The sequence below is a fragment of the Oryctolagus cuniculus genome, chromosome 11, assembly GCF_051225735.1.
Source record: "Oryctolagus cuniculus isolate XC-2025 breed Fujian yellow rabbit chromosome 11, ASM5122573v1, whole genome shotgun sequence".
In the NCBI taxonomy this organism is placed as follows: Eukaryota; Metazoa; Chordata; class Mammalia; order Lagomorpha; family Leporidae; genus Oryctolagus; species Oryctolagus cuniculus.
Window position 1 is genome coordinate 118,983,003 of NC_142877.1, and position 27,630 is coordinate 119,010,632.

At 60.9% G+C, this 27,630-nt stretch overlaps 1 protein-coding gene across 9 annotated transcripts in view; it reads right to left on the reverse strand.

Annotated features, from left to right (window-relative positions):
• SCUBE1 (signal peptide, CUB domain and EGF like domain containing 1) overlaps positions 1-27,630 on the reverse strand; it is a 116,187-nt gene that overhangs the window by 77,329 nt on the left and 11,228 nt on the right. For 5 of the 9 annotated variants that reach the window (XM_089307686.1, XM_089307691.1, XM_089307687.1 and 2 more), the window contains exon 3: positions 17,378-17,506. In XM_089307686.1, the coding sequence (XP_089163812.1) occupies positions 17,378-17,506 (129 nt within the window). Of the gene's footprint in view, positions 1-2,513; positions 2,632-17,377; positions 17,507-18,702; positions 18,970-19,165; positions 19,780-19,847; positions 21,680-27,630 lie in introns of those variants that run through there. The other 4 variants (XM_089307690.1, XM_089307689.1, XM_070051507.2 and 1 more) reach the window with 4 other exon arrangements.

Genomic DNA, 27,630 nt, shown 5'->3' on the forward strand with positions numbered 1-27,630 from the left:
CACACAACCGCTCTAGGCCGGGGTACGGCAGCAGCACCTCATTACCAGACGGATGAGCCTTGCCCAGGGTGCTCACAGAGACAGAAGGGGACGGGAAGCCCCAAGAGCCGCAGTCCAGAGCCCTGACTTGAGGGGCCTTCAGGCCCAGCTGCGGCAGTGACAGGACGCTGGCGTGAGTCGTGATGCTCACAGCCTGCCCCACCCCACCTTACACAGTCACGTTCCCAAAACCCAGCACAGAGGACCCCCTGTGTCATGCTCCTGGCCCAGCAGAGCCCTGCACGCCTGCTTCCAGGTTGGCCAGCCTTCGCTCCTCGCCTCCTTCCTCCGCCTGGACCGCAGCTTGGCTGCCCTGCCCTGCCCTGGGGTGAGGAGGGACCTGAGTCTGCTCATGTCTACGCACACCCAGCAGAGGGCCAGGGCGAGGGTGGGTGCTCGGGGTCAGGAGGTCACACCTGGTGGAGACCTGGGGCCAGCTCTGGAGTGCAGCAGGCACAGGCGCACGGAGGCCCTCCACAGCCTGCTCGCCTCTCCAGAGTGGTCAGGGCCACGCCTCCTCCCCCTGACCCAGCTATTTTTGCTCCTGTGGACCCCCAGAATGGCCTGCTGGTCATTCGCTCCACACACACCAAGTACCCGCCTGTGCGCCACACTCCCCGGGGGCCGCCTAAGTCCCTGCACCGATCAGGCGGCCTGTGCGCTGGACCTGAGGCTTCCTGGAGGCGCAGCCGTGGGTGCTGTGGCTGAGCCTGGAGGGGGGTGATCTGAGAGCAAAGGCTCCCGGAAGGCGCAGCACAGTGCAGTCAAGGAGCACTGGCCCTCAATATGGCGAAGGCAGCCAGGAGTCACTTGGGCTCTGGCAGGAGGGTGAGTCTGAGCTGGGCCCCGCACTGCCTGCCAGGGAGACCCCATGAAGCTCTCGGAAACCCAGCCCTGGCCCCCTGCCCCCAGGCCCAGGACAGACTGGGCCCTGCGGGAGGCCCCGCCAGACCTGGCACCAGCTCTACGGGAACTAGCCCCTCGGACAGGGCCGAGCCCAGCACACTCTGCACATGGGGGTCCTGCTGGCATCAGGGACAGTCCTTGGGGAAGGCTGACACAGAGCGTCAACAGCCACTAAGGCCTGGGACGGGCAGGGTCCGAGACTCCGGCGGGGTGGGGTGGGGGGCACAGTGGGAAGCAGAGCACCTGTGTTTGTAACCACAGCCGAGGGTTCCCCGGAGGCCGGCTCCAGGAGCCTCTCCTCAGGAAACCCTCAGCTGGGCAGAACTGGGGGGTACAGAGTGGAAGGAGGCCCCAGGGCCAGCGAGGCACCGGCCTCAGCCCCTTGGGTGAACACGCCCTGGCACGTATGCAGAGGCACTGTGACCAGGTCACCAGAGCTGCTGGCGCCAGGAGGGTGGCAAGCAAGGCAGCCAGGAAGGAGGGAAGCTGAGCCTCCCGGCCCTCAGCTGATGGCGACCGCCTGGGGTCCGGGCTGACAGAGGGGCTGCACGTGCACACCCGCCGCACATGCGCACCGTGTGGCTCCTTCAGTCAGCAGCCGGGGGGCAGAAGGTGGGAGTGGGGGAGGCACAGTCCTGGGGGGCAGAAGGCGGGAGTGGGGGAGGCACAAAGCCCTGGGGGGCAGAAGGCAGGAGTGAGGGAGGCACAAAGCCCTGGGGGGCAGAAGGTGGGAGTGGGGGAGGCACAGTCCTGGGGGGCAGAAGGCAGGAGTGGGGGAGGCACAAAGCCCTGGGGGGCAGAAGGTGGGAGTGGGGGAGGCACAGTCCTGGGGGGCAGAAGGCAGGAGTGGGGGAGGCACAAAGCCCTGGGGGGCGGAAGGCAGGAGTGAGGGAGGCACAAAGCTCTGGGGGGCAGAAGGCAGGAGTGGGGGAGGCACAAAGCCCTGGGGGGGGCAGAAGGCAGGAGTGGGGGAGGCACAAAGCCCTGGGGGGGGCAGAAGGCAGGAGTGGGGGAGGCACAAAGCCCTGGGGGGGGCAGAAGGCAGGAGTGGGGGAGGCACAAAGCTCTGGGGGGCAGAAGGCAGGAGTGGGGGAGGCACAAAGCCCTGGGGGGCAGAAGGCGGGAGTGGGGGAGGCACAAAGCCCTGGGGGGCAGAAGGTGGGAGTGGGGGAGGCACAAAGCCCTGGGGGGCAGAAGGTGGGAGTGGGGGAGGCACAAAGCCCTGGCCCGAACCTCACACAGTCACCGAGGCCTGGGCATTACCTTGGCGTCAAAGCCCCCACCCTTGACACTGCCACCCGGGCAGTCCCAAGGCTGATGGCTCGGCCTCAGCCCCTTGCCCAGGCGTCTCCCCTGCCCCACAGCACCCCTACAGGCGCGGCCGCACGCCTCTGCTGGCTCTCCCGCCTCCTGTCCTCGGTCTGGGTGGTCGCCACTGCTGGCAGAGGACTGGCACTTTGGTCCCAAGGATCAGTGCCCAGCCCTGAGGGGCAGCTCCTGTCCCTCCCTGGGCCTTGTGCTGCCCCCTCTGGCACAGCCCCCCCCCCCCCGGGCATGTCCTGTCTCACTGTGACTGACGGGTGTTTTCCAGGAGGAAGTGTTTCCAGCGCTGACACCAGCGGGCTGTAGGTGGGTCTGCTTCCGCGGCAGGCAGGACTGTGGTTTGCCCATGAGGTCCGCTTTTGGCCCAGGGTGCGAGTGGTTTGCTTTTGTTAATAGCTGGCTGTTTGTCCTCTGCACCAAGCCTCCAGGTTTGCAGCTATTTATAACATGACTTCTGGATCCAGCTTTGGTCGCTTTGTGTCCCATGAGCGTTTCACAATGTGACAGACACTGTTCTGTCCAGACCCCACCCGTGTTTTCCTGGCTGCCAGGGGCCTACTAGGTGTCAGTCCTGCACTGGCCCTGGACTCCCAGCTCCCGCCGAGGCATGGTGCATGTTGGGGCACAGAGGCTGAGGCACCCCCCCACCCCAGCAGGAAGCCCAACCCCCATCACTGAGCGCTCCCACCTGGTCCCCAAGGGCTGTGCACCCCCCCCCCCCCCCGCCTCTGCTCTCTCAGAAGGGCAGCTTAGGCAGAAAAGCCTCTTGGCCATCGAGCGGCTCTTGCAAAATTGCATTTGATGAGTTAAGTGTAAATAAATGAGAACCAGATGGATTCGATTTCGGGTAAAATACACACGGGTCTTAGGGCTTTGGGGCCTGGGTTCTGCCGGATCCAGAACACTCCCTGAGCTGTCAAGAGCTCTGGCTCCGGCAGGCAGGAGGGAGACCAGGGTCTCACGGGACCTGTCTGCTTCCTGCTCTGCGCACCAGCTGAGGCCCCCTCTGGGGGCTCTGATGCCCCAGCAGGTCGGCTATGAGCAGGACACGGAGTTGTCACTGTGGCCTCAAGCTCAGAGCTCCGGAGCAGAAAGCCCACGGCCACAGGACCACAGGCCTACCTAGGAGAGGCCCGGCTCTGTGGAAGCCCACGGCCACAGGACCACGGGCCTACCTAGGAGAGGCCCGGCTCTGTGGAAGCCCACGGCCACAGGACCACGGGCCTACTTAGGAGAGGCCCGGCTCTGTGGAAGCCCACGGCCACAGGACCACGGGCCTACCTAGGAGAGGCCCGGCTCTGTGGAAGCCCACGGCCACAGGACCACGGGCCTACCTAGGAGAGGCCCGGCTCTGTGGAAGCCCACGGCCACAGGACCACGGGCCTACCTAGGAGAGGCCCGGCTCTGTGGAAGCCCATGGCCACAGAACCACGGGCCTACCTAGGAGAGGCCAGGCTCTGTGGAAGCGTCCAGCCTTCGATGCCTGCTCGCCATACCTCCCACCTGAGCCCTGCCCTCTGCCCCCGGCTGCTGCCCCACGATCCCGTCTCCAAGGATGGGGGCTTGCTCCCCAGCTCAGACTGCTGACCACTCCTCCTCAGGACAATCAATGTCACATCAGATGGGGCCAAGACTTGGTGAGTCACTTGCTCTGTGACCTTGGGGCCTCGGCTTCCTTCTCTGTGACATGGGGCTAACTGCGGTCTCAGTACAGGCAGTCAGGCACTGACCGCTGGCAGCTGTGGAACCAAGCTGTGCAGGCATTGCAGGCCACACTGCAGGTGAGCACAGGCCACGCTGGGGGTGGGCATGGGCCACGCTGTGGGTAAGCACAGGTCATGTGGGGGTGGGCACAGGCCACGTGGGGGTGAACACAGCCTCGCTGTGGGTAGGCACAGGCCACGGTGGGGGTGAACACAGGCCACGCTGGGGGTGAGCACAGGCCACGTTGGAGGTGGGCACAGGCCACGGTGGGGGTGAACACAGGCCACGCTGTGGGTGGGCACAGGCCATGCTGCGGGTGGGCACAGGCCACGGTGGGGGTGAACACAGGCCATGCTGTGGGTGGGCACAGGCCACGCTGGGGGTGAGCAGGCTCTGGTGAGGCGGGAAGTCCCTTCCAAAGGGGGACAGGGCAACATACCCCTTCCAAAGGCAGTGCCGAGCGCGCCCGGCCTTCTGCTTTCCAGCCAGGCAGCCTCAGCTCCTTATCTGCATCTCTCGAGACTTAGCCTCCTGCCCACACCACCTGGGGTGTCCCTCTAGGGGGCCCCCGTATCAGGGTTGGTCCAGTGGCCTGTGGGCTGCTCGCCGTGGTGTGGGACATGCCTTCTGACTCTGCACACGTCACCTCTGGTTTCTCAGTCGTGTTTGCAGAAAATTCACCAGCGTGTCCCTGTGGTTTTCTACTCTGTTGTGCAAGCTTCACTAGGATCTCATTCCAGAACATTCCGCCATCCCAAAAGCTCTGCGCCCATTTTCAGCCTGTCCACCTTCCCCCAGACCCATCTCGATTCTACAGATAAACCGGCTCCCCAGGGTCCCTGGGGCTTTCAGTGTCATCCACGCTGTGACACACAACCGGGCTCCGTTTCTTTCCAGGGCTCAGCTCCCAGCATGCCGTCACTGCCTGGCGCGCCCTCCCTGGCCCTGTCCCGCTGCCTTCCTACCTGGTGACCTGTGACCTCTGCAGACAACAGAGTCCTTGGGAACAGGGAGCCCTGCTGTCTCCCAGGGTGTCTGAGCACCACAGAAATGTGCTTGGGGAATGGAGCTGCTGGCACGGCTCCCCAGCGGCTCTGGCTCCCGGCCTGCTCCACCAGAGCTGAGCTGCATGGCCTTCGGTGCAGTGTTCTGCAAAGCATAGGCTGCCGTCCCAGGATCCCGGGGGAGAAATGGCTGCAGCTGAGTGACGTGGCCTGGAGGGTGGGGGGTGGGAGCTCAGGCCATGAGCACAGCAGGAGGTACAAGAGAAGCCTGGTCAGAGCTTTCACCCCACCACAGCCACGGCGTGGCCTGACCTGGGGGTGGTGAGGGGAAGAGGACTGGCTGCCCGCACCGCCATGCTGGCATCACCGTCTGTCCAGGGAGTGAAGGGGCCCGCACAGTTTGGCACATCTTGCTTCCCTGATGGAAGGCCCAGAGCCTTCCACTGAAGGCAGGGTTTCAGGCAGGAGCTGGAGGGGAGTGGTCTGAAGTGAGTAGGACCCTCCTGGACAACCTGACTGACCTGTCTGGGCCACCCATGGCAAGACCAAGTCTAGGCGTGGGCAGGGGAGGGGCTGTGTCCCTCGAGCCCTGCTCTGTCAGGAAGCTCTGCACTGTCTCCTCTGTAGCTACAGCCCAGGGCAGCGGCAGGCAGCCTGTCGGTGGTCCCCAGTGTGAGTGACAGAGCCACAGTGGGGACTGGACGCCTTCCCCCTCTCAGGCCTCTGCCTGAACAGCTGGGAGTGTGGTCCTGGCCGGCCATCTGTGGGAGGCAGTGGAGCTTGTCAGTTCCTTCTGGTAGGGATAGGAGAGGGGGACTGGTGGGAGGGAGGGCGGCCGGGCTGGTGGCTCCGCAAGCAGCGGCCCCAGAGCCCGGCAGGCCCGCCGACGGCCTGTGGCTGGCGCCAGGGATGCCAACTCCTTGTAAGAGGCTCCCCAGGAGCCCAGGGGCGGCGGGAGCTCCCCAATACCTCCGCCGACACAGGTGTCTGGCCGGTCGGCCCTACCTGGCTGCAGCCGAGACGGCTGAGTGGGCCCCAGCCTCAGTGTCGTCTGGAATTCTAGACTTCAGGCGTGCGTTCTCCCGGCACTTTCTTCCACCTTCCAAAGCTGTCAGGTGTACAATACAGGCCTTCCGCTCGCCAGCTTGCCACGGGGGCTTCTCCTCCATCGGCTGGTGCCCTCTGTGCGTCCGCCAGCCCTCTGAGTCCTCCCCACAAGGACAAGAGCACTCGGCACACGCCCGTGTCCAGGTCTCCGGCCTCGTACGGGGCACTGGGACGGCCCCAGGCTGGGCTCCCCTGGCTCGCCCCTCAGCACCCAGGAGTCCCTCACTGTCTGGTTCTAGGCTGGGTCACATGGCAACGACCAGGATTGAGAAATGCCTCTGTCTCATAAGAGTGGATGCTCTTGAGAAAGTATGGGCAGGGAGCTTCATGACCAAGGGGCACTTGAGCCTGGCTGCAGCACTAGAGAGATCACTGTGCCCCACCTGCCCCCAGCTAACCCCACCCTCTCCAGCCAAGTCTGCGGCCACTTCCCTTCCATGGCGTTCCGCCCCTCCAGAACCTAGCATGGCTCCCGATCGCATGTCCAGTAATACTGTATTAACCCTACAGCGACATTTTTAAGAAACAGTGAAAAAGAAAGGGATCACCAGTCCCACAGGGAAGATACACGCGTGCTCACGAGCACTGTTTTGTTTCTGTCTCTCATCACATGCTGATTTTCTCTAATTGCAAAGCGTCATCCTGGACATGGTCTTCACCTCCTTCTAGACTCAAAGTTGTTCAGAGTTTCCCACACTGCAGCTCAGATCTGACCCGCCTCGTAGCTGTCCCTGAGAGCAGGTCCAGGCTGTGGAGGCCCCGTGTGCGGCTACTGGCCAGCCCCTGATGTCTCAGCAGTGGGCAGAAACCTCCAGGGCTCATGAGCACACAGCATTCGGCACGCAGGGCTCACCCCCCAGCGATGGCCTTTCACACTCCGGCCTCCACACCCTGGAGCCCACACGCTGACCTGGCTCAGCTTTGCACATGTGGCTCCCATCTCCTAGAGTGTCCGCCCCCACCCGGTCTCCACTCCAACCTGGGACCTGCTTCTCATTACAGCTGGGCGAGCCGCCTGCGAACCCCACCCTCTGCACATGCCCAGTATGAATCACACGAAAGGTGCCATCCTGGGAACATCTCCGCACACAGCCTGGGAGCTCCCTCAGGGCAGGTGTGGAGGCCACGGATCCCAGAAGCCCCTGCTGTGGGGCATTTGCCCTGTCCCAGCCAGGTGGACAGGGCAGTGGCGGCTCTTTCTGGCTGTGGCTCCCCACATCTCAGCCACGTGACTACAGACTGAGAGACCATTCTGGTGGAATATGGGAGGAGCAGTGCACACACGCCAACGCGATGCCTCCAGCCACGTGGAAGCAAGGCTGGACAGAGCAGGACACGCGATCTGTGGACACACTGGGGGAATTGTCCTCTGCCCTTCCTCAGTGCTTCTGGGTAATGATTACACACCTGCGCTGGGCCTCACTCTGGTCAGTCCCTGGGCAGGGCTGGGGGAGTCGCAGGAACAGCTACAGTGTGTGGACAGCAGGTTCTGCAGGCAGGGATGGTCCGTGCAGAGGCTTGAAGGCCACGGATGCCCAGGGATGGGCCCGACACTGAGTTTGCTGGGAGCAGAAAGGCAGGAGAAAGTGTGACGTGGAGCCAAGGGTCAGAGCAGAGGGAACCACGGAATCTTGTGACCCTGTGGCAGCCAGCACACGAGCTGGGCAGGGCAAGTGGGCCTTTGGGTCCTCTCCCTACCATGAAGGCAGCAGCTGGGAGGTAACCAAAGACCCCAGAGCAAGCAGCTGGCCAGCTGCCATGGCTGCCCACCTCCCACAGACGAGGAGTGCCAGCCAGGCGCATGGCAGCTCTGCCGGTGGTCTATTTCCAGCTTCATGTGGTGGGGATGAGGTGGGTGACAGGGAGGGGTGCCGGGCAGCTGATGCAGGGGGCTGGCCAGCGGCCACTGTAAACAGCCAGGCCTGTCCTGTGGGGGCTGCTGCAGCATCTGCCCAGACTCAGCCAGGCCTAGCCAACGTCCAGGGTGACTCCAAACGCCATCCAGGGTGCAGTCCGCGCCAACACAAGCACGACTCTTGGCAGAGACGTGCTGGCCCATTTTAGGCACGCGGCTCCGTGTCTGGCGTAGGGCATAAGCTCTGGTGGTGGGGTATTTTTAAAGAGCCTTCACAGCACACTTATTTTCTGTTTATTTCCCAGAGTTCTGACCAAGCCCTTGGCACGGGGACTGCAGACAGGAACAGAAGCAGGCGAGAGTCTGCTTGCCGGCTCGTCCTCCGCGGTGGGTTGTTTTTCTTGCTGTTTATGGACTTGGCCTTCTGTCCCGGGACAGAGCAGGACTTCTTCCCCGGGCCACCAAATCGAGACCTATGCAAAGGCGGGGCTGGCACCAGGAGGAGTGACAACAGATTTCAGCCCCCACTGATAAACAGTCCTCCCTGAGGAAGGGTGCCTCAGAAGCAGTGCCATCCCCGGCCTGAACGTGCAACCAAGGGGAGGGGGTGAAGAAGTGGGAGGAGACGCCCCACCGCCCGCCGTGTGCACCGTCCTTTCACAAAGACCACCAGCTGTCTGCCTACGGCCCTCCTGGGAACACCACGCCTCCTGTCCAGGTGAGCAAGTGTCAGCACAGGGCTGGCCCCAAAGCCCCACCGGCAAGTGGCTCTGTGTCTGCTCCCCAAGCTCACATCTAGACAGAGATCAGGAGGAGCTGGCCATGGAGATAGGCCCCGAGGGGGTGTGAGCCATGGGCTGGCCAAGGGGTCTCCCAGCAGACCTACCCAGCTCAGGGGCAGCCTGTGCACTGTTTGGCTCCGGCTCCATCCCCGTGATGGGCACGAGCAAATATTCTGCCCCTCACACAGCCCCCTACCGTCTCCCCAGCACATAAACAAGGCTGCCCTGGGCCTGGCCTACGCAGGCGCTGGGACAAAGAGCCAAGTCAGCTGGGCATTCTGGGAGCGCCCAAGGAAGCAGGGGCCATCGCCCGAGGTACCAGTGCAAATGAGGGCGGCTGGGGGTCGGGGTGTGCACAGGGGCTCAGGCCTCAGCTGAGTCCTGAGGGGCCAGCAGGGGTCGGCCGAGCAAAGGGTTCATGGAGAGGCTGGAGGTCACGTGGGCAGCGGTGCCGAGTGCTCCAGAGAAGGAAGGCGTGCACAGTGAGGAAGCAGACGCTGCTCCACACATGAGGCCATGGTTCCGAGAAACCAGGAGGGGGCAGATGGGACTGCAACCTGGCCAGGGGGAGGCAGGCACAGCAAACAGCGTGGCCGCTGCCACGCCATGAGAGGCTGCACACGGCGGCCCAGCCAGGGGCTCCAAGCTGCACTGCCCGAGGGTGCAACGGGGATCTCGCGGCGTTGGAGACAGGCTCTGTGGCGAGCAGGGCCCTGGTCCTGGCCAGTCCTCCACCCATTTCTGCCAGAACAGTGCGACTCCCCACTGATTCTGCTGGGAAAAGGGATTCTGCTGCCACAAACCAACCCCCACAAAGCCTGACAACCACTGGTCGAATCCCATGCCCTTATTTCACAGAAGATGGGGACACTGAGGCACAGGGCGGCAGAGAGTTTCCCAAGGTCCCCCACAGAAGTCAGTGACCCCCACCCCCTCTATCAGAAGCACCCCACCGTCCCCACTCAGTCCTAAGCTGGCCACGGCACAAAGCCGCGGAAGGCCACGTCACTCTCCGAGCACAGCCGGGTCAGGATGTGTCCCCTGCACCCTACCCCGGGACCTCCCCGTTTCTGCAGTGACCCAGGACAGACGGACGCTCGTTTACAGAGACGAACAACACTGTCCAGTGTGTTTCTCTTCCTCAGGCCAAGAATTCCCATCAGATTAACAGTTGTAAAACGCGGAGGGGAGAGGCCAGCCCCAGTCCGGCTTGGACTCCGACAGCAAATCCCTCCGACCCGGCCTGTTTAGATCACCTGAACGTGGGCCAAGAGCGGGGCCGACGTGGGGGCCGGACGGTGGGCGTGACGAGGCTGGGAAGAAACCTCTTGAGTTTACCTTAGAAAACGTTGCTGTTTATGGAGCAAGTACATGACAGTCTGAGGCTGTTCAGTTTTACATGAAAACGGTCAGCATTTTCTCCCAGCGAGAGCGCATCTGGGCTGGAGCTGCAGAAGTACACAGACAGCGGCAACTCGAGCCTCGTTAGGGGTTCGCGGGAGCAACACGTTGTCTCCAGCTGTCCTCCAGGAGAGCGGCGCCTTCAAAGGAGCCGCGGCCGCGTGAGGCCTTTCATCATGCTGGGGACCGGCGGCCGCCGTGCAGCTGGGACGTCCAGGGGCGACGTCCTCCCCCGGGAGCAGCTGGGCTGCAGGCCCCGCTGAGTCTCCTGAGCACCCCGCTGCTCCTCCCCTTCTCCTTCCGCTCAGCGGCCTGGCCTGTCACCTGCATGTCCCGCTCAGCGGATCCCAGTGGATTCGGGCCATCCGCACTTCACAGAGCCCAAAACGGAGACTGGGAAAGGAGGTGCCAGGTGCTGGATTACAGAACAAGCCCCTGGCAGAGTGGCAGCAGGAAGCCCCAGTCAACGGACTGATGAGTGCAAGACGCGGTGCCGGTGAGGAGGAAGCTCTGGGAGCAGCAGCTTGCCGGGTGGGGCCCCCGGAGCCCGCGAGGAGCAGGTCCCAGCCCCAGGGCTTTGCACACAGCCCAGGCACATCCCCTGCACCTCACCAGCTCAAAATCATTTCGGTATTCTTTAAAAAGTGCCCTTGGGACCCAGCCACCAAGCTGGGAGCAACCTCCCTCTGCCATGGTCATGTGGAAAGACCATACGGAGTTTGGCCAACAGCCAATCTCAATCACTAGACGTCAGCAAAGAAGCTTCCGGATGACTCCAGTTCCAGCTATCAGGTCATCTCCAGCCCCGCCTTCCCCCGAGGCCTGGACACGCTGGGTGGTCAGCCATCTTCAGTGACCCCTGACCCCCAGCAGAGGAAGACGGGGTTCAACTCCGTGTGGGGAGCCCTCCCTACCCAGGACTGTCTCTCCTTCCCCCACAGCATCTTGTCTTCTCACATCCTCAGTGGGTCTGGCCTGTGATGACCTGACAGGTGCAGGTTCACTTACGATGTCAGCCCCTCGGCACAGGTGCTGCCAAATCTGCACATCACTGAGCTTTCAGCACTTAGAACTGTGTGGCCCACAGCAGGCGTTCAGACTGTTTTTTGGATAAACAGATACATGCACGCTAGGTGGATGTCTTCAGGGCGACTGTGAGAGGGCATTTTGCCCTTCCTCACAGGTGTCGGACCTGTTCGGGACCTCGGGAGTCCAGAGAGAGCCCCCTCTGATTCATCCTTAGCTCCGCTACGGCCGGCACGGAGGTCTGCGGAAGGGAAGGTTTTCCCGACAACAAGGCACTTCTACACATGCGTCACCGCGCTCATTCCACAAGGATTTATCAAATGCCAGAGTCACGCCAGACACTGCCCTGGGCTCAGAGGAGGGAGTGGGCAGGCAGACGAGACAAAGCCTGCTTTCAGGGGAAGCAGCGAGGATCCCAACACGGAGCCCAGTGGAGCACGGGTGGGCCACAGAAGACCTCAGAGCGGGGGCACGCTGGAGTTGAGTCCTGAAGGAGAGCAGGGCCAAGCGGGGAGGAGGGCCGTAGGGGAGCGGCAGGGAAGTGCAGGGAGAGGCACGCAGGGCCCTGACCTGAGAAGCCTCTGAGCCAGAGGCAGGGTGAGGACCACAAGAGGAGGTTCTGCGCCGTCAGACAGGGAGACACGATGGCCTGGGGGAGACTCGAGGCCACTTACGGTGCCCCGACACGGCAGCAAGCTCTTGGGCAGGAGGCCTGCTTGGCGTGAGCGCTCTGGAGCGAGGGGCCCTCGTGCCCTTCAGTGCACCCCCGCAGCCGGCGCAGCAGACGCCTGAGACCTGGGCTCACACACAGACAGTGCACGTCTAGCATCCCACCCTGGGGCTCCCTCCCCGAACCCAGCCGGCTGCACGGAGCTGGCGTCTGGGTGCTGTGGAACACGAGGGGGTGCGGGGAGAGACAGGCTCAAAATCTTGAACCAACAAGAGAGCAGTCTGCCCGGCACCAGCCCGGGCTCACAACGGGCGCTCCGTGAGTGTCAGCGGGAAGGCAGCGGCTGGGTCCCGACTCGGCCCCTCTGCTCCATCTGGCCCAGAGGCCTTCTCTTCATCGGGGGAAGAGTGCTGCCGGCCGGCCCAGAATTCCAACCGTGAGCAACGGGAGGGGCGTGTCTCTCAGTAAGTCAAGGTACAGGCCGAGGTCGGGGGGAACGTCTGGCTCGCTGAGCCAACGACTTCAGAGAAAAGGAGACTCGCTCCGTGCAGACGGGGAAAAACTACCCACTGCTGGTTCTCATTTAAGATTGAAAAAAAACCTTATTCTATTAGCCTAAATATCGCCTGCCGTCCGAGTGCATGGCGTTTGGGATAATATTTTTCAAACAGAACTACTGCTATTTCAAGTAATTACACCGCTAAAAGCAGCCATTTGGGGTTGAGCAAGACCTCATCTCGGTTCCAATTCCCTCTGGTGTCATTTTCTGTTATATTTGAGAAATTCCTCAATAAAGATGTCAAACAGAGAGAAGGCTCTGCTCTCCGAAGGACAGATTTGGACACCCTCCAGGACAGTCACAGGCGGGCCGTCTCTGCAAGCAAATAACCTCGTTCGCTCGAAAGAAAAGGAAACGCAGGCAGGAAAACACCGCGGAGCCGGCGGCCGCGCCGCCCCTTGGCAGCGCCACGCTCTCACACTGTGCTCCGTTTCTTGGGGGCTGGGGTCTCACCGGCCTCCATCCGAAGCAACCCAGCCGTGGTTCGGAGGGCAATGCCACAACTGGACAAGACGCCTGACCCAGGCTTCTGGAGACCAAATGACAGGGGGTGCAAACGGCCTCATGGTCCTGGTGGGTGGTACGCCGTGGGGTGAGGCTCTGTGACTGACCAGGGTGGCCAGGGAGGGAGACTAGCAGGCCCTGTGCTGGAAGCCTTGTCGGGTGGCATGAACATGATTCCAAGCACATAGTTAAATGTCCAAAGTCAAAGGGCTGTGAGCACTGGGGAGAGGTGGGGGCTGTAGCGAGCGGGAGAGTATCTGCCTCCTCCTCCAGCTGCCCACTCTACCTGCTGCCAGTGCCACTGAGATGCGCCACGAGGTGCACATGCCCCTGGAGGGGCCCCCGCTTTGCCTCCCCGGTGGCTGCAGCCCTCCCAGTGCAGTAAGGAGTCCACAGAGCCCAAGCCTGTCAGTTCTCAGAGGGACGGCCGACACCGAGTCTGAGCACTGACAGGCAGTCATGGGCAGAGCTCAACCCTCCAGGTCAGCGTGCCCCGAGGCTCCTTACAGTACGGGACGGGGCCTGGGGACAGAGCCGGGACCACCCGTGACACCACTTTTGGAGACAAAACTCCAAGGAGCCCTAGAATTCTGAACTCCAATCTAGCCTTCCAGGTGGTTAGGAGGGAACCTCTGCCACGGTCGAGAGAGAGGGCACATTCTAGCCTGGGCTAGCTTCAAAATTACTCCCGGGCACACAGCCGAGCAGGCCTCCACCTGCACGCCTGCCCAAGTGCCACAGAGGCCAGGCTGCAAGTATCCATTTTTACGTGCTATCCCCTGGTTGTAAAGTATTGGCAAACAATTCCATAACAACAAGTCACGGCACCGAGGGGTAAACACGATGTGCCTGAGGGCAGAAGAGGACCGTGGGCAGGCAGCTCGAGAACCTGGCTGTGCCAATGTGGCTGCGTCTGACCTGTGCGGTCTTCCCGCCGTCTGCACGGCTCGACGTATCTCCTTTGGCGTTCACTGCCACTTTGACCCTCCATCTCAGTCAGAGGAGCTAAAGCTGGCCGTGTTTGAAGGCCTGGTCTCACACTGTAACTCCCGCCTGGTAGCGCCCCAGTTTGAGTGTACGCTGTTAAACTGCACCCAGCTCACTCTTACAGCATGGTCCATTTCGGCCAGCGCTGACCAAGCCCCATGATCCTGAGCCTACACCAGGGCCTCGGATCCTCAGAGTGCTCCCCAGAGGAGGGAGCTGGGCTCCAAGAGGTCACCGACTGAGCCCAAGGTCACACAGTCAGTCTGTGCCCGAACCAAGCTCCGTCTTCACTAGAGCTGGGGTATTGTCTTGAGAAGGAAAAAGACCAAACCAAAGCAGTCTGCCGGGAAGAGCCTGCCCCAGCTCCCGCAGCGGAGCGAACGAGGGGCAGCTCCTCGGCCGCCCGCCGTGTGTGCAGGGGGTCCGGTGTGAGGAAGACCTGTGGAACAGAGGCCCGCTCAGCCTTCACCGCTTGTCTGAAGCCTGGTGGCACAGGGTGTGCCTGCCATGGGCAAGAACAAGCGTGCTGGGACGCAGGTGGTTCTGCACAGGCACAGGTGCTACAGGGGACAGGGAGCCCCAGGGAGTGCAGGCGGCAAGGGCCCTGGCCCCCGCGAGGCCTCAAGAGGTGCAGGTTGCAGGTGTCAACACAGGGCGCCTGCAAGTTGATGACCAGATCAGCCCTGATGTGCTAGTGCACTCAGGACAGCCACTCCGCTGCGTCTCCACGCCCGTGATCTCCCCAAGTCCACACAGCAAGTCCACAGCACCGGGGCCGTGCGGCCCAGTGCACAGGTGACGAGGGTGCAGTGACTCGCCAGAGGTCACACAGCTGAGAGCTGGGAGTCCCGGGGTCTGTCCTCCTGAGCAGCTGGGTGACAGCTCTGCCTTCACTGACCAGTTACTGAAACGGCTTCTCTCTTCATCGGAAAAGCGGGCAAACAACTGGGAAAGCGAAGCTCTGTTTCGGGAGGGTTGAATGAGATAACACTTGGATAACATTTAACCTCGCATCTGGCACGACGCATGTCCTGCATAGACTTCAAAGGCTCCACCTAACTCTGCAGCCCCTCTCCCGGCAGCCCCGCCACGCGGTCCCAGTCCAGCCTGGAACGCTGCCTGCCGCTCTCTGCAGGGCCGTGCCCTTGACCGGCGACCTTCTCCCCGGCCTCTGGAGACTGCTACCCTCTGTCCAAGGCCCCTCTTCAACCCCTAACCTCACCCATCCAGGGCGGCTTTCCACAGGCCCCTCTGGGCTTCGGTAACCTGCTCTCCAGACCTCCATTTTGGCACTTATTTTGGGTGTAATTACATGTTCACAGATCTGTTCCACATAACAAACTCATCTGTGATTCAACATGCATTAAACAAAACCAGGCAGCAAGCGCACTGAGAGGCAGAGGTCCAGGGCACACAGGAAGCCGAGCTGCCTGTGCCGCGCACCAACACGCAGGCCGGCAGAGGGTCTGCAGAGCCCTCTTAGGAAGCCCTACATAGAGAGCCACAAAAAATTCAGGGGGCCCTTTGACCCAGGAGTTCCACTTTGGGGAAGCATTCCTAAGGATACAACTGGGAAAAAAAAGTTTATGCCCAGAATTGCCTCTGGATTCTGACAGCAGGAACAAACAAACAAAAAGGAAACAATCCACATGTCCCATCACGGGGCCGGTGCTGCGGCACTGTGGGTAAAACCGCTGCCTGTGACGCCGGCACCCCAGATGGGGCTGCTCCACTTCTCATCCAGCTCCCTGCTAACGGCCTGGGAAAAGCAGAGGAAGACGGCCCAAGTGCTTCAGCCCCTGCCATCCATGCAGGAGGCCTGAATGAAGCTCCTGGCTCCTGGCCTCGGCCATCTGGGGAGTGAACCAGCCGATGGAAGGTACCTCTGCCTCTTCCTTTCTCTCTGTAACTCTGACTTTCAAATCAATCAATCAACCTTTTAAAAAATAAATAAATGTCCAGTCACAAAACAGCAGAATCCCCTACAAAGGTAACCCCTGCTTGCTGAGCTATGCTAGGGGCCACTCTTCACTCCACACTGTCACTCACCCTCACACACCACCCGGTGGGCGGGCGGCACATGGCCCTTACCTTAGGGCACAGAAGACAAGGCTCAGCGACCAACATGGCAGCAAGAGCTACAAGCAGTTGGCGCTCCCTACACCGGGCCCACGTCTCAGAGGTCTGGGTGTCCTTGGTCACTGCTCCTCACCGCCTTGGCCTACCAAGAAGGGCCTGGGCCCAGACAAGTCGCTGACACATCTTGCCAAGGCCACGTCCCCATGCCCAAGGCTCCAGCTGCCATGCCCCTGAGCACCCAGCAGCTGGTGGTAGAGGCCAGTGGGACAGGCGGTTCTGCTCTGAGAGCCACAGGCTCCTCCCCATCCAGACGGCAAACAAGCTGTTTTGGGTCGACAGCTGTTGCTATGCTTCCCACTGTTTGTGACTGTGACCTCGTCTGGAAACAGGGTCCTGGTAGACAATCGGGTTGAGATGAGGTTGTTAGGGTGAACCCTAATCTAGTACAACCACTGCCCTGATCAAAAAGGGAAACTGGACACAGAGAGACACACACAGTGCTAACACAGTGGGCAGGCATGGGGGACGCCATCCATGGGCCAAGGAAATGCCTGAGGGCACCAGGAGCCGGCAGCGGAGTCTGGCACAGACTCTCCCTCCCAGGCCTCAGGAGGAACGGGCCCTGCTGGCAAGTGTGAGGGATCCATGCGTGTCGTCCAAGCTGCCCAGCACGTGACTTGGTGTGCATCCCTGGAGACTGACACGGTGACTGTAACTTAGACTGTGGGGCCAGCAGTGGTGGTGGGGCCATGTAAAAGTGTCTGAGGTACACATGCTGGCCAAGCAAAAAGTGAGACAAAACCATGCCGACTGTCTGATCACCTCGGCAGAACCACGGCTGCACACAGAGGAGACGGGAAGGAAACCTACCAGATAACTAAGATGTCTTCCATTTTGTCTTTCCACTCCCCTACCTTCTTCTATGTACCCAGCAAAAGTGGACTCCTCTTACACAACTGGTTTAAAATGTACCTGACCTGTGGGCAAAGAAAGCTATAAATGATCATGCACTGAATGGCGTCAAGTTTCCTATGTTGAAGGAACTCAACCCCGACACCTTAAATGTGACTGTATTTGGAGACAGGACCCGCCAAGGGTAATGAAATTAAACCTGGAGTTGTCAGGGTGGAGTTGGGCAGGTGTCGTTACAAGGAGCACACAGAAATGAAATCCCACACGCAGACAGCAAGGTGGCGGTCAGCTACTGGCCAATGAGAGGGGCCTTGGAAGAAACCGAGCCTGTTGACAACTTGGTCTCACTCTGGGCCTCCGGAGCCACGAGGAAACACAATTTCTGTTGTTACGAGACCCCCTAGCAAACCAGTGCAGGCAACCGAAGGAGGGCCAGCCTTCCCGCAGCCCCCAGCTCCGGAGCCAGAGCGGAGAGACAGGCAGGGCGTGCCCGGAGCAGGACACGGCTGTGGCACTCACCCAGGCAGTTGTGTCCGTCGTGCGCCAGCATGAAGCCGTCGAAGCAGGTGCACCTGTAGTTGCCTGGGATGTTGATACACTCGTGGACGCAGCCGCCGTTGTAGTAGTCATTCTCACACTCGTCAATGTCTGCAAGATGAAGGGCACGAGAGGGGTCAGGGAGAGAGCGGGGTCCCCTCTCCCCCACCCTGATCCCGGCAGGATGAGTGCATGAGAGGGGTCAGGGAGAGCGCGGGGTCCCCTCTCCCCAACCCTGATCCCGGCAGGATGAGCGCATGAGAGGGGTCAGGGAGAGCGCGGGGTCCCCTCTCCCCAACTCTGACACCAGCAGGATGAGCGCACAGAGGGGTCAGGGAGAGCGCAGGGTCCCCTCTCCCCCACCCTGATCCCGGCAGGATGAGCACACAGAGGGGTCAGGGAGAGCGCGGGGTCGGGGTCCCCTCTCCCCCACCGCGACACCGGCAGGATATGAGGGATTGGGGACAAAGCAACAGGTTCAAGCCTGCTGGGGGCTGGGGACCTGACCTGGGTCGGGTGGCCTTGGCCACCACCCCGAAGAGCAGGGCCGCACGCTGGGCCTGTGTGGGTGCCCCTCGTCTCCTACCACGGCCAAGCGGGCAGGATTCGCAGCCGCCTCTGCCTCCCCGGAACCCACTCAGCACTAACAGGCGTAACGGAGGGTCCCGTCTGCCAGCCCCGACACCGGCTCTCTAGGGCCCCGTCCGCCAGACCCGACACCGGCTCTCTAGGGCCCCGTCCGCCAGCCCCGACACCGGCTCTCTAGGGCCCCGTCCGCCAGACCCGACACCGGCTCTCTAGGGCCCCGTCCGCCAGACCCGACACCGGCTCTCTAGGGCCCCGTCCGCCAGCCCCGACACCGGCTCTCTAGGGCCCCGTCTGCCAGACCCGACACCGGCTCTCTAGGGCCCCGTCCGCCAGCCCCGACACCGGCTCTCTAGGGCCCCGTCCGCCAGCCCCGACACCGGCTCTCTAGGGCCCCGTCCGCCAGCCCCGACACCGGCTCTCTAGGGCCCCGTCCGCCAGCCCCGACACCGGCTCTCTAGGGCCCCGTCCGCCAGCCCCCGACACCGGCTCTCTAGGGCCCCGTCCGCCAGCCCCCGACACCGGCTCTCTAGGGCCCCGTCCGCCAGACCCGACACCGGCTCTCTAGGGCCCCGTCTGCCAGCCCCGACACCGGCTCTCTTGTGAAACACTGCGACCCCTGGAACGGAGAACAGCCAGGAACTCCCCAAACATGCAGCAGCGGCTGACGCTGGCATCCCGCCGTCCCAGCTTCCTCGTGCTGACAAGGGCTTCTGTCTCACCAACAATGGCCAATGCCTCCGGAAAGGTCACCCTTTGTGCTGTTTTGAGGCTTTTTCAACATTTCCCATCAGGGGTCAGCAGGGCTATCAGTTCTGGAGTGCCGGAGAAGCCTGGGGGCCCTGGGAGGACGCCAGGACGGTGGCCAGCTAACGTCCCCCGCGTGGGCTCCCGCGCCCAGCGCTGCCCCCACGACTGCGTCGCCGTCCGCACACGGACTCGCCCCTGCACACGGTCACAGTTCCACAACCTCACACGAGCGCGAAGAGGACGCAGGGCCCAAAACACGGCCTGAGGAGGCCGCACCCCGGAGCCCACCCCTGGGCGGCCCCACCTCTGCACAGTGATGGCGGCCGGCCCGGCGGCCCTGTCCCCGCAGCCCGGGAGCGCTCGCTCTGAGTCGTTGGTGCCCCCACCCCGACACACTCCCTGGGTTCGTCCAAACCCACGTCAATCCACACCCACCCCAATCGCCACAGGCTCCAGGACAAGGAGGCGAGGGCAGCCGGAAGTGCCCACAGCCGACCCGGAACCGGAAGTGCCCCCACTTAAACCCGGAAGTGCCCAGCGCCAGGTGGATCCGCAGGTGCGTCTGACGCTTTGGCGGGCGGGGAGCGAGCAGTTCCTTCCCTACCCCGGAGAAGGGGCGTTCTGAAGCCGGGATCCGGTTCTGAAAGTGGAGACGAGGCCGGGCTGGAGAGGGCGGCCTGGCCGCCCCTTGACTGCCGGAGGAGTTACGGCAGGGAGCGAGCTCCGGTGGGGGAAGCCCTGGGCTCTAGTGCGGCGTCTGGAAGGCAGGCGTTATCTCGGGGTAGAGACTCCAGGCGGAGGAACTGGAGGTGACTCGGTGCCCGCCTGCCAGAGACAGCGCAGAGCGGAGGGCGACCTCGGCGGGAGCAGCAGCAGCGGAGCGCCAGCCTGCAGGGTCTGGGCCGGGCATCCGCGCGTGGTGCACCCACCCAGCCACGAGGACGGAGGAGCAAGGCGGCCGGGGCCTCCAGGGGCTTCACCCTCCTGCCCGGTGGCCATGTGCATCAGCGGGCCAACTCTGCAACTCATTTTAGTTGTTCCTCGGCGTGATAGTTAACACTCACAGAAATTGTAATTAAAGGAGCTGGCGTTGTGGCGTAGCGGGTAAAGCGGTCACCTGCAGTGCCGGCGTCCCCTACGGGTGCGGTTCGTGTCCCGGCTGCCCCACTTCTGACCCAGCTCCCTGCTGTGGCCTGGGAAAAGCAGCAGAAGGTGCCCCAAGTTCCCGGGCCCCTGCACCTGCGTGGGAGACCTGGAAGGAGCCCCTGGCTCCCTGGCCCAGCCCTGCAACTGGGAGCAACTCGGACTAGACTAAGTTACTGGAATTAAGACTTATTCTATGCATCTGCTCTCCCACAATATGGCGCTGAGAAGGGAGGAAACAGCTTCTATACAGCTGCCTCCAGTTCAACCAATAAACAGCAGGAGCTGCTCCTGATTGGAGGAGAGCAGTGTACTCAGCGTGTGGGTAGCAGAGTTGGGATTGGCGGAAGAGGACTATAAAGGAGGAGAGAGACAACATGCACCAGGAACATCTATCTGAAGGAACACCTGTGCAGCCCCCGAGAGAGCTGGCCGGCGGTGTGCCGCTCCCCCGCGGAAGTGGGGAAAGTGGCCAGGGGGAACTGCCCTTCCACGGAGGTGGAAGGGATAGTAGCCAACCCGGGAAGAACCAGCAGCAAACCCGGGGAGGGCCGAGCAGACAAAAGAACAGCGCAGGGTCCTGTGTCGTTCCTCCACGAAGACGGGGAGCGACAGAAGACCTCTGTACTCGTTCAAATATATACATGAATCTTTAAAAAACAAATTCTCAGAGGGTGCTAGACTTGATGAGCATCGGAAGACACTGGTACAGAGACAAGGACACGGTTACCTCTCAGTCTCTCTGCAGCTCGGACCTTTGTCCAGAGCCCAGATGCCCCACCCAACCACCCCTCACCCAGACCTTCAGACACTCCAAAGGCAACGTCACCACTTGAACTCAGCCGCCCGCACTGCCCTGCGTACCCCATCCCAGAGCACCGAGTCACCTCCCACAACGCCCGGTCAGCCACCAAAGCACTGCACGTTCTCCCACACCCGACAGCCCAAGTGTGGCCTCTCGTGGGATCTGACGGAGCAGCTCCCAAACAGCCCTCCTTCAGCGGGTGACTCGGCAGGCGGCCTGGTCCCAACCCTGGGGGGGAAGCCCAATCCGTCACGTGCCACTAGCAAGGCTGTTGGTCCCAGCAGACATGCTACTTAGGCTGGCGCAGGCAGACTAAAGGGAAAGATCTTGTTCCATGCTTGGATAAAAAAAATTTTTTTCTCCTTTTCATATTGTACCTCAGAAGAAAAAATGCACATATCTATTCTGAAACCTATATCCGCCTTTTTAATTCTCACAGCAGCTCTCTGGAGAGCGCACGTTAACTCCATTTTATGGTTGAGTGAAGCAAAGTGCAGGGAGTCTGGGTAATTGGTGCAGGTCACATCGTTAAGTGTAGGGCAAGGATCAGAATAAAGGTCTTGCCCTCCTCAAAACCCACATCCTGCCCAATAGGTTAGAGCCCACGACCTGCCGGTCATCGGTAAAGTGCTCCGGGATGTTAGTTCACCTTCGGCACAGGGCAGTCTTAGCCAATCCAAGTTCCTGTTCACCCGTCTGTCCTTCCACTAGTTCCGTATCCGTCCACTTTCACACACACACGCCAGTCATCCCTGCATCCGTTCACCCAAACTCCTGCCCAGCACCCACTCACCCCGTGACCTATCCATTCAAGTGCCCCCCAACCATCTTTCCATTTATCTACTTGTGCTGCCATCTTCATCTGAATAGCCGGTCAGCTTACACCCTTCCAGTCACCCAGTCACCATCCACCCATCCACCCACCTGACCGGAGATCCACCCAGCTATCCAGTGCGCGTCCACGCCGCCATCCACCCAATACCCAGCCAGATGCCATGCTCCCACTCCTCTGAGCGTACAATCTCCCTCCCTCCCCCTCCACAGATCCACGGACCCAAACCCCAGCTTTCTGTCTCTCACACACACACACACACACACACGGGATAGCTGGTCTCTCTCCCACGCACACACGCACACATACACACAGGATAGCTGGTCTCTCTCACACACACACACACGGGATAGCTGGTCTCTCTCACACACGCACACACACACACACGCACGCACACACACACACACGCACACACACACACACGGGATAGCTGGTCTCTCTCACACACACACACGGGATAGCTGGTCTCTCTCACACACGCACACACACACACACACACACGGGATAGCTGGTCTCTCTCCCACGCACACACGCACACATACACACAGGATAGCTGGTCTCACACACACACGGGATAGCTGGTCTCTCTCACACACGCACACACACACACGGGATAGCTGGTCTCTCTCTCATACACACACACATGGGATAGCTGGTCTCTCTCTCACACACACACGCACACACACGCACACACGGGATAGCTGGTCTCTCTCACACACACACACACACAGGATAGCTGGTTTCTCTCACACACACACGCACACACACGGGATAGCTGGTCTCTCTCACACACACACACACGGGGTAGCTGGTCTCTCACACACACACACACAGGATAGCTGGTTTCTCTCTCACACACACACGCACACACACGGGATAGCTGGTCTCTCTCACACACACATGGGATAGCTGGTCTCTCTCTCACACACACACGCGCGCACACACCCCTACCCACTCAGCCATTCCCCAGATGTTCACTTACCCACACAGCCAAGCCTGTATTCACGCTCTCACGCTTCCCTTCAGATATCACCTATCCAGACAGCTTACAAAGTGCGCAGAGTAACGTGCAAAAAGAACAAGGTGAAGAGCAAGAAAGGAGGTGACAGAGTGACAGAACGCAGAAACGCATCTTTGTCGTTCGGCACAGTTATAAATGATGGGTCACAAACGTGGCCCTGCGCGTCCTAAAAGCCAAAGCTAAACAAAAACAAAGAGCCCAATCAGAGGCACTGCGTCCACATGACGCAGGCGAGCCGGCTGTGTTAGTGGCCGTGAGGTCTGGGAAGCCTTCGCTCTGCTAAGCAGGCTGTGTTTGGGCCTCTGATTAGAGCAGTCCCGGGCCTCGGCTTGCCTGGGGGAGCAAGCTTTTCACTGGGCAGAATGACAAATGTGCTCACCTTAAAGGTCATGTACAGAGACTGCTAAGGACAACGATGCCACTCCAGCCTTCTCCCTCCTCGACTCCCCTTGGGGTGGGGGCATGGTAGACGCGGTGGCTGGAGAACAGAGTGCTTGCTGCTGACTTCTGTCTTTCACTCCATCTCCTGCAGAGTCTCCCCTAGACCTGGACTTGTCTAGAAGCCCCGGCTTCCGTGGCAGTCAGCTTTACCTCCCCAGGGCCCTCAATGGAGGCCTCTGCTCCTGACCCAGACTCGTCCCGGCCTTCCCGGTGTGTGCCTTGAACTCTTGCTTTCTGAAATCATGTGTGCCTTCTCCTATAAGACCCAAAGAGATAAACACGCAAAGGAAAGCAAACAGATCTCTCCCTAAGCAAGTGGGTTTATGATTGTAGAAATCACGTCCAGGGGGCTGGTGCTGTGGTACAGCGGGTTAACACCCTGGCCTGAAGTGCCGGCATCCCATATGGGCGCCAGTTCGAGTCCCGGCTGCTCCTCTTCTGATCCAGCTCTCTGCTGTGGCCTGGGAAAGCAGTAAGAGATGGCCCAAGTCCTTGGGCCCCTGCACCCGCGTGGGAGACCCGGAAGATGCTTCTGGCTCCTGGCTTCGAATTGGCACAGCTCTAGCCGTTGCAGCCAATTGGGGAGTGAACCATCAGATGGAAAACCGAAGACCTCTCTCTCTCTCTGCCTCTCCTCTCTCTGTGTAACTCTGACTTTCAAATAAATAAATAAATAAATACATATTAAAAAAAAAAAAAGAATCACATCCAGGAGCCAACACCACGGCAGGAAGCTCCGCAGGCCCCCAGGTTTCCCTCTGGGCACCAGTTACTTAAGGAGCGTTACAGCCAGAGGACGAGGACAGGCAGGTGGGGGCAGAGAGGGCAGAGGAGCAGGGGGGACAGCAGAGCCCGCCGGGAGTTTATTCCTCAAGGACTGGCATGGGTTTGTGTCTCTCAGAACGATGACACTGAACCCTAAGCCACGGTACCCGCACCTGTGACCTGATTGGCAGATACGGTCTTCGCAGATGTAATCCCGCCCGTGCTGGATGACGATGGCTCCTGATTCAACAGCCAGTGTCCTTTTAAGGAGAGGGGAACTGGCGGGGACAGCACGTGAGGACACACAGACACACAGGGGGGTGACAGCCACGTGGTGACAGAAGCAGAGACCGGCATGACGCAGCCACGGAGGCAGCAGGTGCGAGTGCGGTGCCCCCAGCCAGGGGCACCACTCACGCCAGCTCCAGGCTGCTGGTGGAGCCACTTCCTCCGGGGACGGGAAATGAACACTTTTCCCGGAGTGCTCCACGGTCCGAAACGCCACTAAGGAACAAGGTGGGGAGAGGCCACACAGTGCACCGTCTCCATCTCCAAGCCCTGCAGCGCAGCTCCACGAGGTTGAAGGGTGAGGGTCGGGGTGGCTCATGGGAAGGCAGGAAGTGGACAGGACAAAACTTGGGACTGCACCCTGAGCTCTGCGCACTTTAGACGAAGCTTCTGGCGGCTTGCTCACGCCCCCTCCCCACTCCTCCCCCGGCCTGGATTTGCTTTTTGAACAGAAACTCGATTCCCGAGGGAAGACAGCTCCCGACATCTAACGGGGCGGAGGACGCGGCGCGGGGAGCTGCACGCTGCGGGGTTTTTAGGAAGGTTACCCATCCCGCCTGTCCTGTGTGCCCAGCATCCCGCGGCTGTGGGTGCGGGCCAGCAGCGCCGGCCGGGATGAGAGCACTGTTTCATTTATTCAGAACCGACCCCTGTGCCCCCGTGAGACGCCTGCCTGTCCGGTGATGCCTTCTTTCTCTGAAGATTCTCCAGCAAGGAGCCGGAGTGCCTTCTCCTTTGTTTTAATAACTTCAGGGCATTTGCCTGAAGCGTCAGCACGGTCTGTTGTTATGTTTAAGCAACACAAGGCTTTTGGCAGGGCCCCCGCGCTCCGCTGGTGGGGACCAGTCCTGAAGATGTCTGTGTTTCCCACCGGGGTGGGTATTTGTCCGGGCGTCCCCCTTTGACAGTGGGGACCGAGCGCGCTAACAAAGACCCCTGCCCCGGTGAGGCACCCGAATGGCCCCTCCTTTGTCTGGGCCTTGAGGGAAAGCCCTGTGCTGCTCAGGTCAGGCAACCATTTTGGGAGAGATGTATGGCTTAGGAAGTTGGGTCCTTATTGATGAATAAATCTTAATCCGGTTTGTTGGCTAATTACGCTCCAGGGAAGGCGGTTTCTCGGGCTGCCTAGCAGGAAGGATTAAGGCCCTGTCTCCGGGGGCGCGGGGTTAAGCTCTAGGTTTGTAATGACTGAGTAATGAGCCCGGCTCTCCGAGGACCCCTGGCATCCATCGATCAGGTTTCCCTTCTGCCGAGACAATGCCAGAAGTGGGCCCAGCAGTTAATTACAGGAGAGGTCAAAGGTCACACAAAACCAACACAAATCCATATACTTTTTCGTTCCTAACGGCACACACTGACCATGGCTCCCCCATCTCTGTGATCCACAACCACCACGGGGTTCAAGCTCCTTGGCGACACCTCCCAGTCTCTGTGGGGGCTTCAGGTGGCCTCACTGGCGCTTGGGTTGTCTCTTCTGCCTGGGACACCTTCCTCTTCACAAACAGCTACCCCCCCACGCACACCGAGCCCCCTGGACCTCCTGCGCTTCGGCCATCTCTTGGCAGACACAACCCCTCCCCCACCTGGGCCCCACGGCACCCTGAACAGACGCCATCACAGCTAGGATACTCGGATGCTGCCAGCGCAGGGGACAGGAACTGCGCCCAGTTCCGCAAGCCTCAGGACCTAGCAGAGCGTGCTCAGCGAGTCTGCGTGACATTGAACAGCTGACAGCCAGTGTGACAGGTGAGGCAGGAGGCACCCGCGACAGCCCTGAGAGCCGGGAACCAACATCTCTATTTTATAGCCAGAGACCCCACTCCCCAGAGATGTCACCTGCCCTAGCCTCTGCAAGACGAAGAATCCAGCCGGGCCGCCTAAGGGGACAAAGACCATTGGTCTCCAAGGGCTGCAGGGGCGGAGGCCTGTGTGCGGATGAGGGCTAAGGACTCGGGTTTCTTTTTGGGGTATCGAAAAGATTCGAGGGGCTGGCATTGTGGCGCAGCAGGTAAAGCCACCGCCTGTGACACCAGCATCCTATACTGGCGCTGGTTTGTGTCCCGGCTGTTCCACTTCCAATCCAGCTCCCTGCTGATGGCCTGGAAAAGCAGTGGAAGATGGCCCAAGTGTGTGGGCCCTGTCACCCATGTGGGAGACTTGGAAGAAGCTCCTGGCTTTGGCCTGGTCCAGCCTTGGCTGTTGCAGCTATCTGGGGAGTCAATCAGTGGATGGAAGACCTCTCTCTCTCTCTCTCTCTCTCTCTCTGTAACTCTTTCAATATAAATAAATATTTTTTCAAAAAGGAAGATTCTAAAACCGACAGAAAAGATGAGCACCTCTAAGTACACTAGAAGGCGCAGGGCTGCACACTTTAAATGGCTGCTCGGGGCGAGACGTGAATGACAGCTCCGTAAAGCTGTCTCGATTGATGCTGCCATGGGCTGGCGGCTGGGCACCCAGAGCTCTGCCGGTGCGGGGAGAGCTGCCCACCCTGAGCCGGCCCCAAGGCCACCTTCCCTGCTGAGGTGGTCCATGGCAGGCTGCTTGGCTTTTTCTCCAAGATCCCTCTGCAGAGTCTCTGTCACACAGCAATAAATAACCACAGTGGCAACTGCGCCCCAGGCCCTGCCTACGGGGTAATGGCTTACCCCATGCCGGAGCCCAGGCGCAAGGTCTGAACTTCACGCGTGGAGCAGAGACAGAAGCTAGGCTCAGAGAGCTCGAGGACGTGCCCAGATCCACCAGGAAGTAAATGGCAGAGCCGAAACTCGGACAGGTGGGCTTGGTCCAGACCCCTCTCCTGACTCTGATGCAATTATCCAGAGCCATCCCAGGGCTCAGGGTCCCAGGGGTCCAGGGTCCTCGCGGAGGATCCAATCACGTCCACAACGCCTTTCCTTCGGTATCAACACAGCGCCAAGGCCACCTCTGGCCCTCACCGAGAACCCCTGACCTTGCCGGCACACAAGCCCCAGCCTGCGGGAGAAAACGACACAGACACAAACGGACGAATCCTGTGCCAGGAAGGCTGCGCTGCCAAGGGACCGGCCACACCCCGCCCCCCACGTCCCCCACAGGACCCCCCAGCTGCCCCACAGACTGAGCCAAGTTTGGGCACCAGAGAAGCAAGCAGAGCCCTGAACCAGGAGCTGGCCCCCCAGAGACCCCCCGACCCCTCCTGAACTCTTAAGTCGGCACACAAAGGCTGCACACAGAGCTGCCTCGGTGACACAGGGCGGCCACCCAGACCTCCACGGACCCACCCCCAGCTGCGTTCCCTCCGACACAGAGGCCCAGACAGAAGGCATGGGGCTCCCCGAGACAGGGGTACATGTCAGAGACCCTGGAGGGCTGGGGGGAGGGCGGTGAGCAAGCCAGCAGTTGCTGTTAACCTAGGCCGGAAGTCCAAGGCAGGCCCATCTGGAGGAGCCCCTCGGATTGCTCTCCCAGACCCCCTGACCTTGCCCGCACACACGAGCCCCGGCCCCCTTTGTCTCAAGGCCTTTGGGGAAGGCCACCATCCCTTTCAGTAGCATTCAAAGGCCAAGCAGCCCACAGTTTATTTTCTTAGAAATAATGGTTTTTTTCTGGTTAGCATTCCTCGC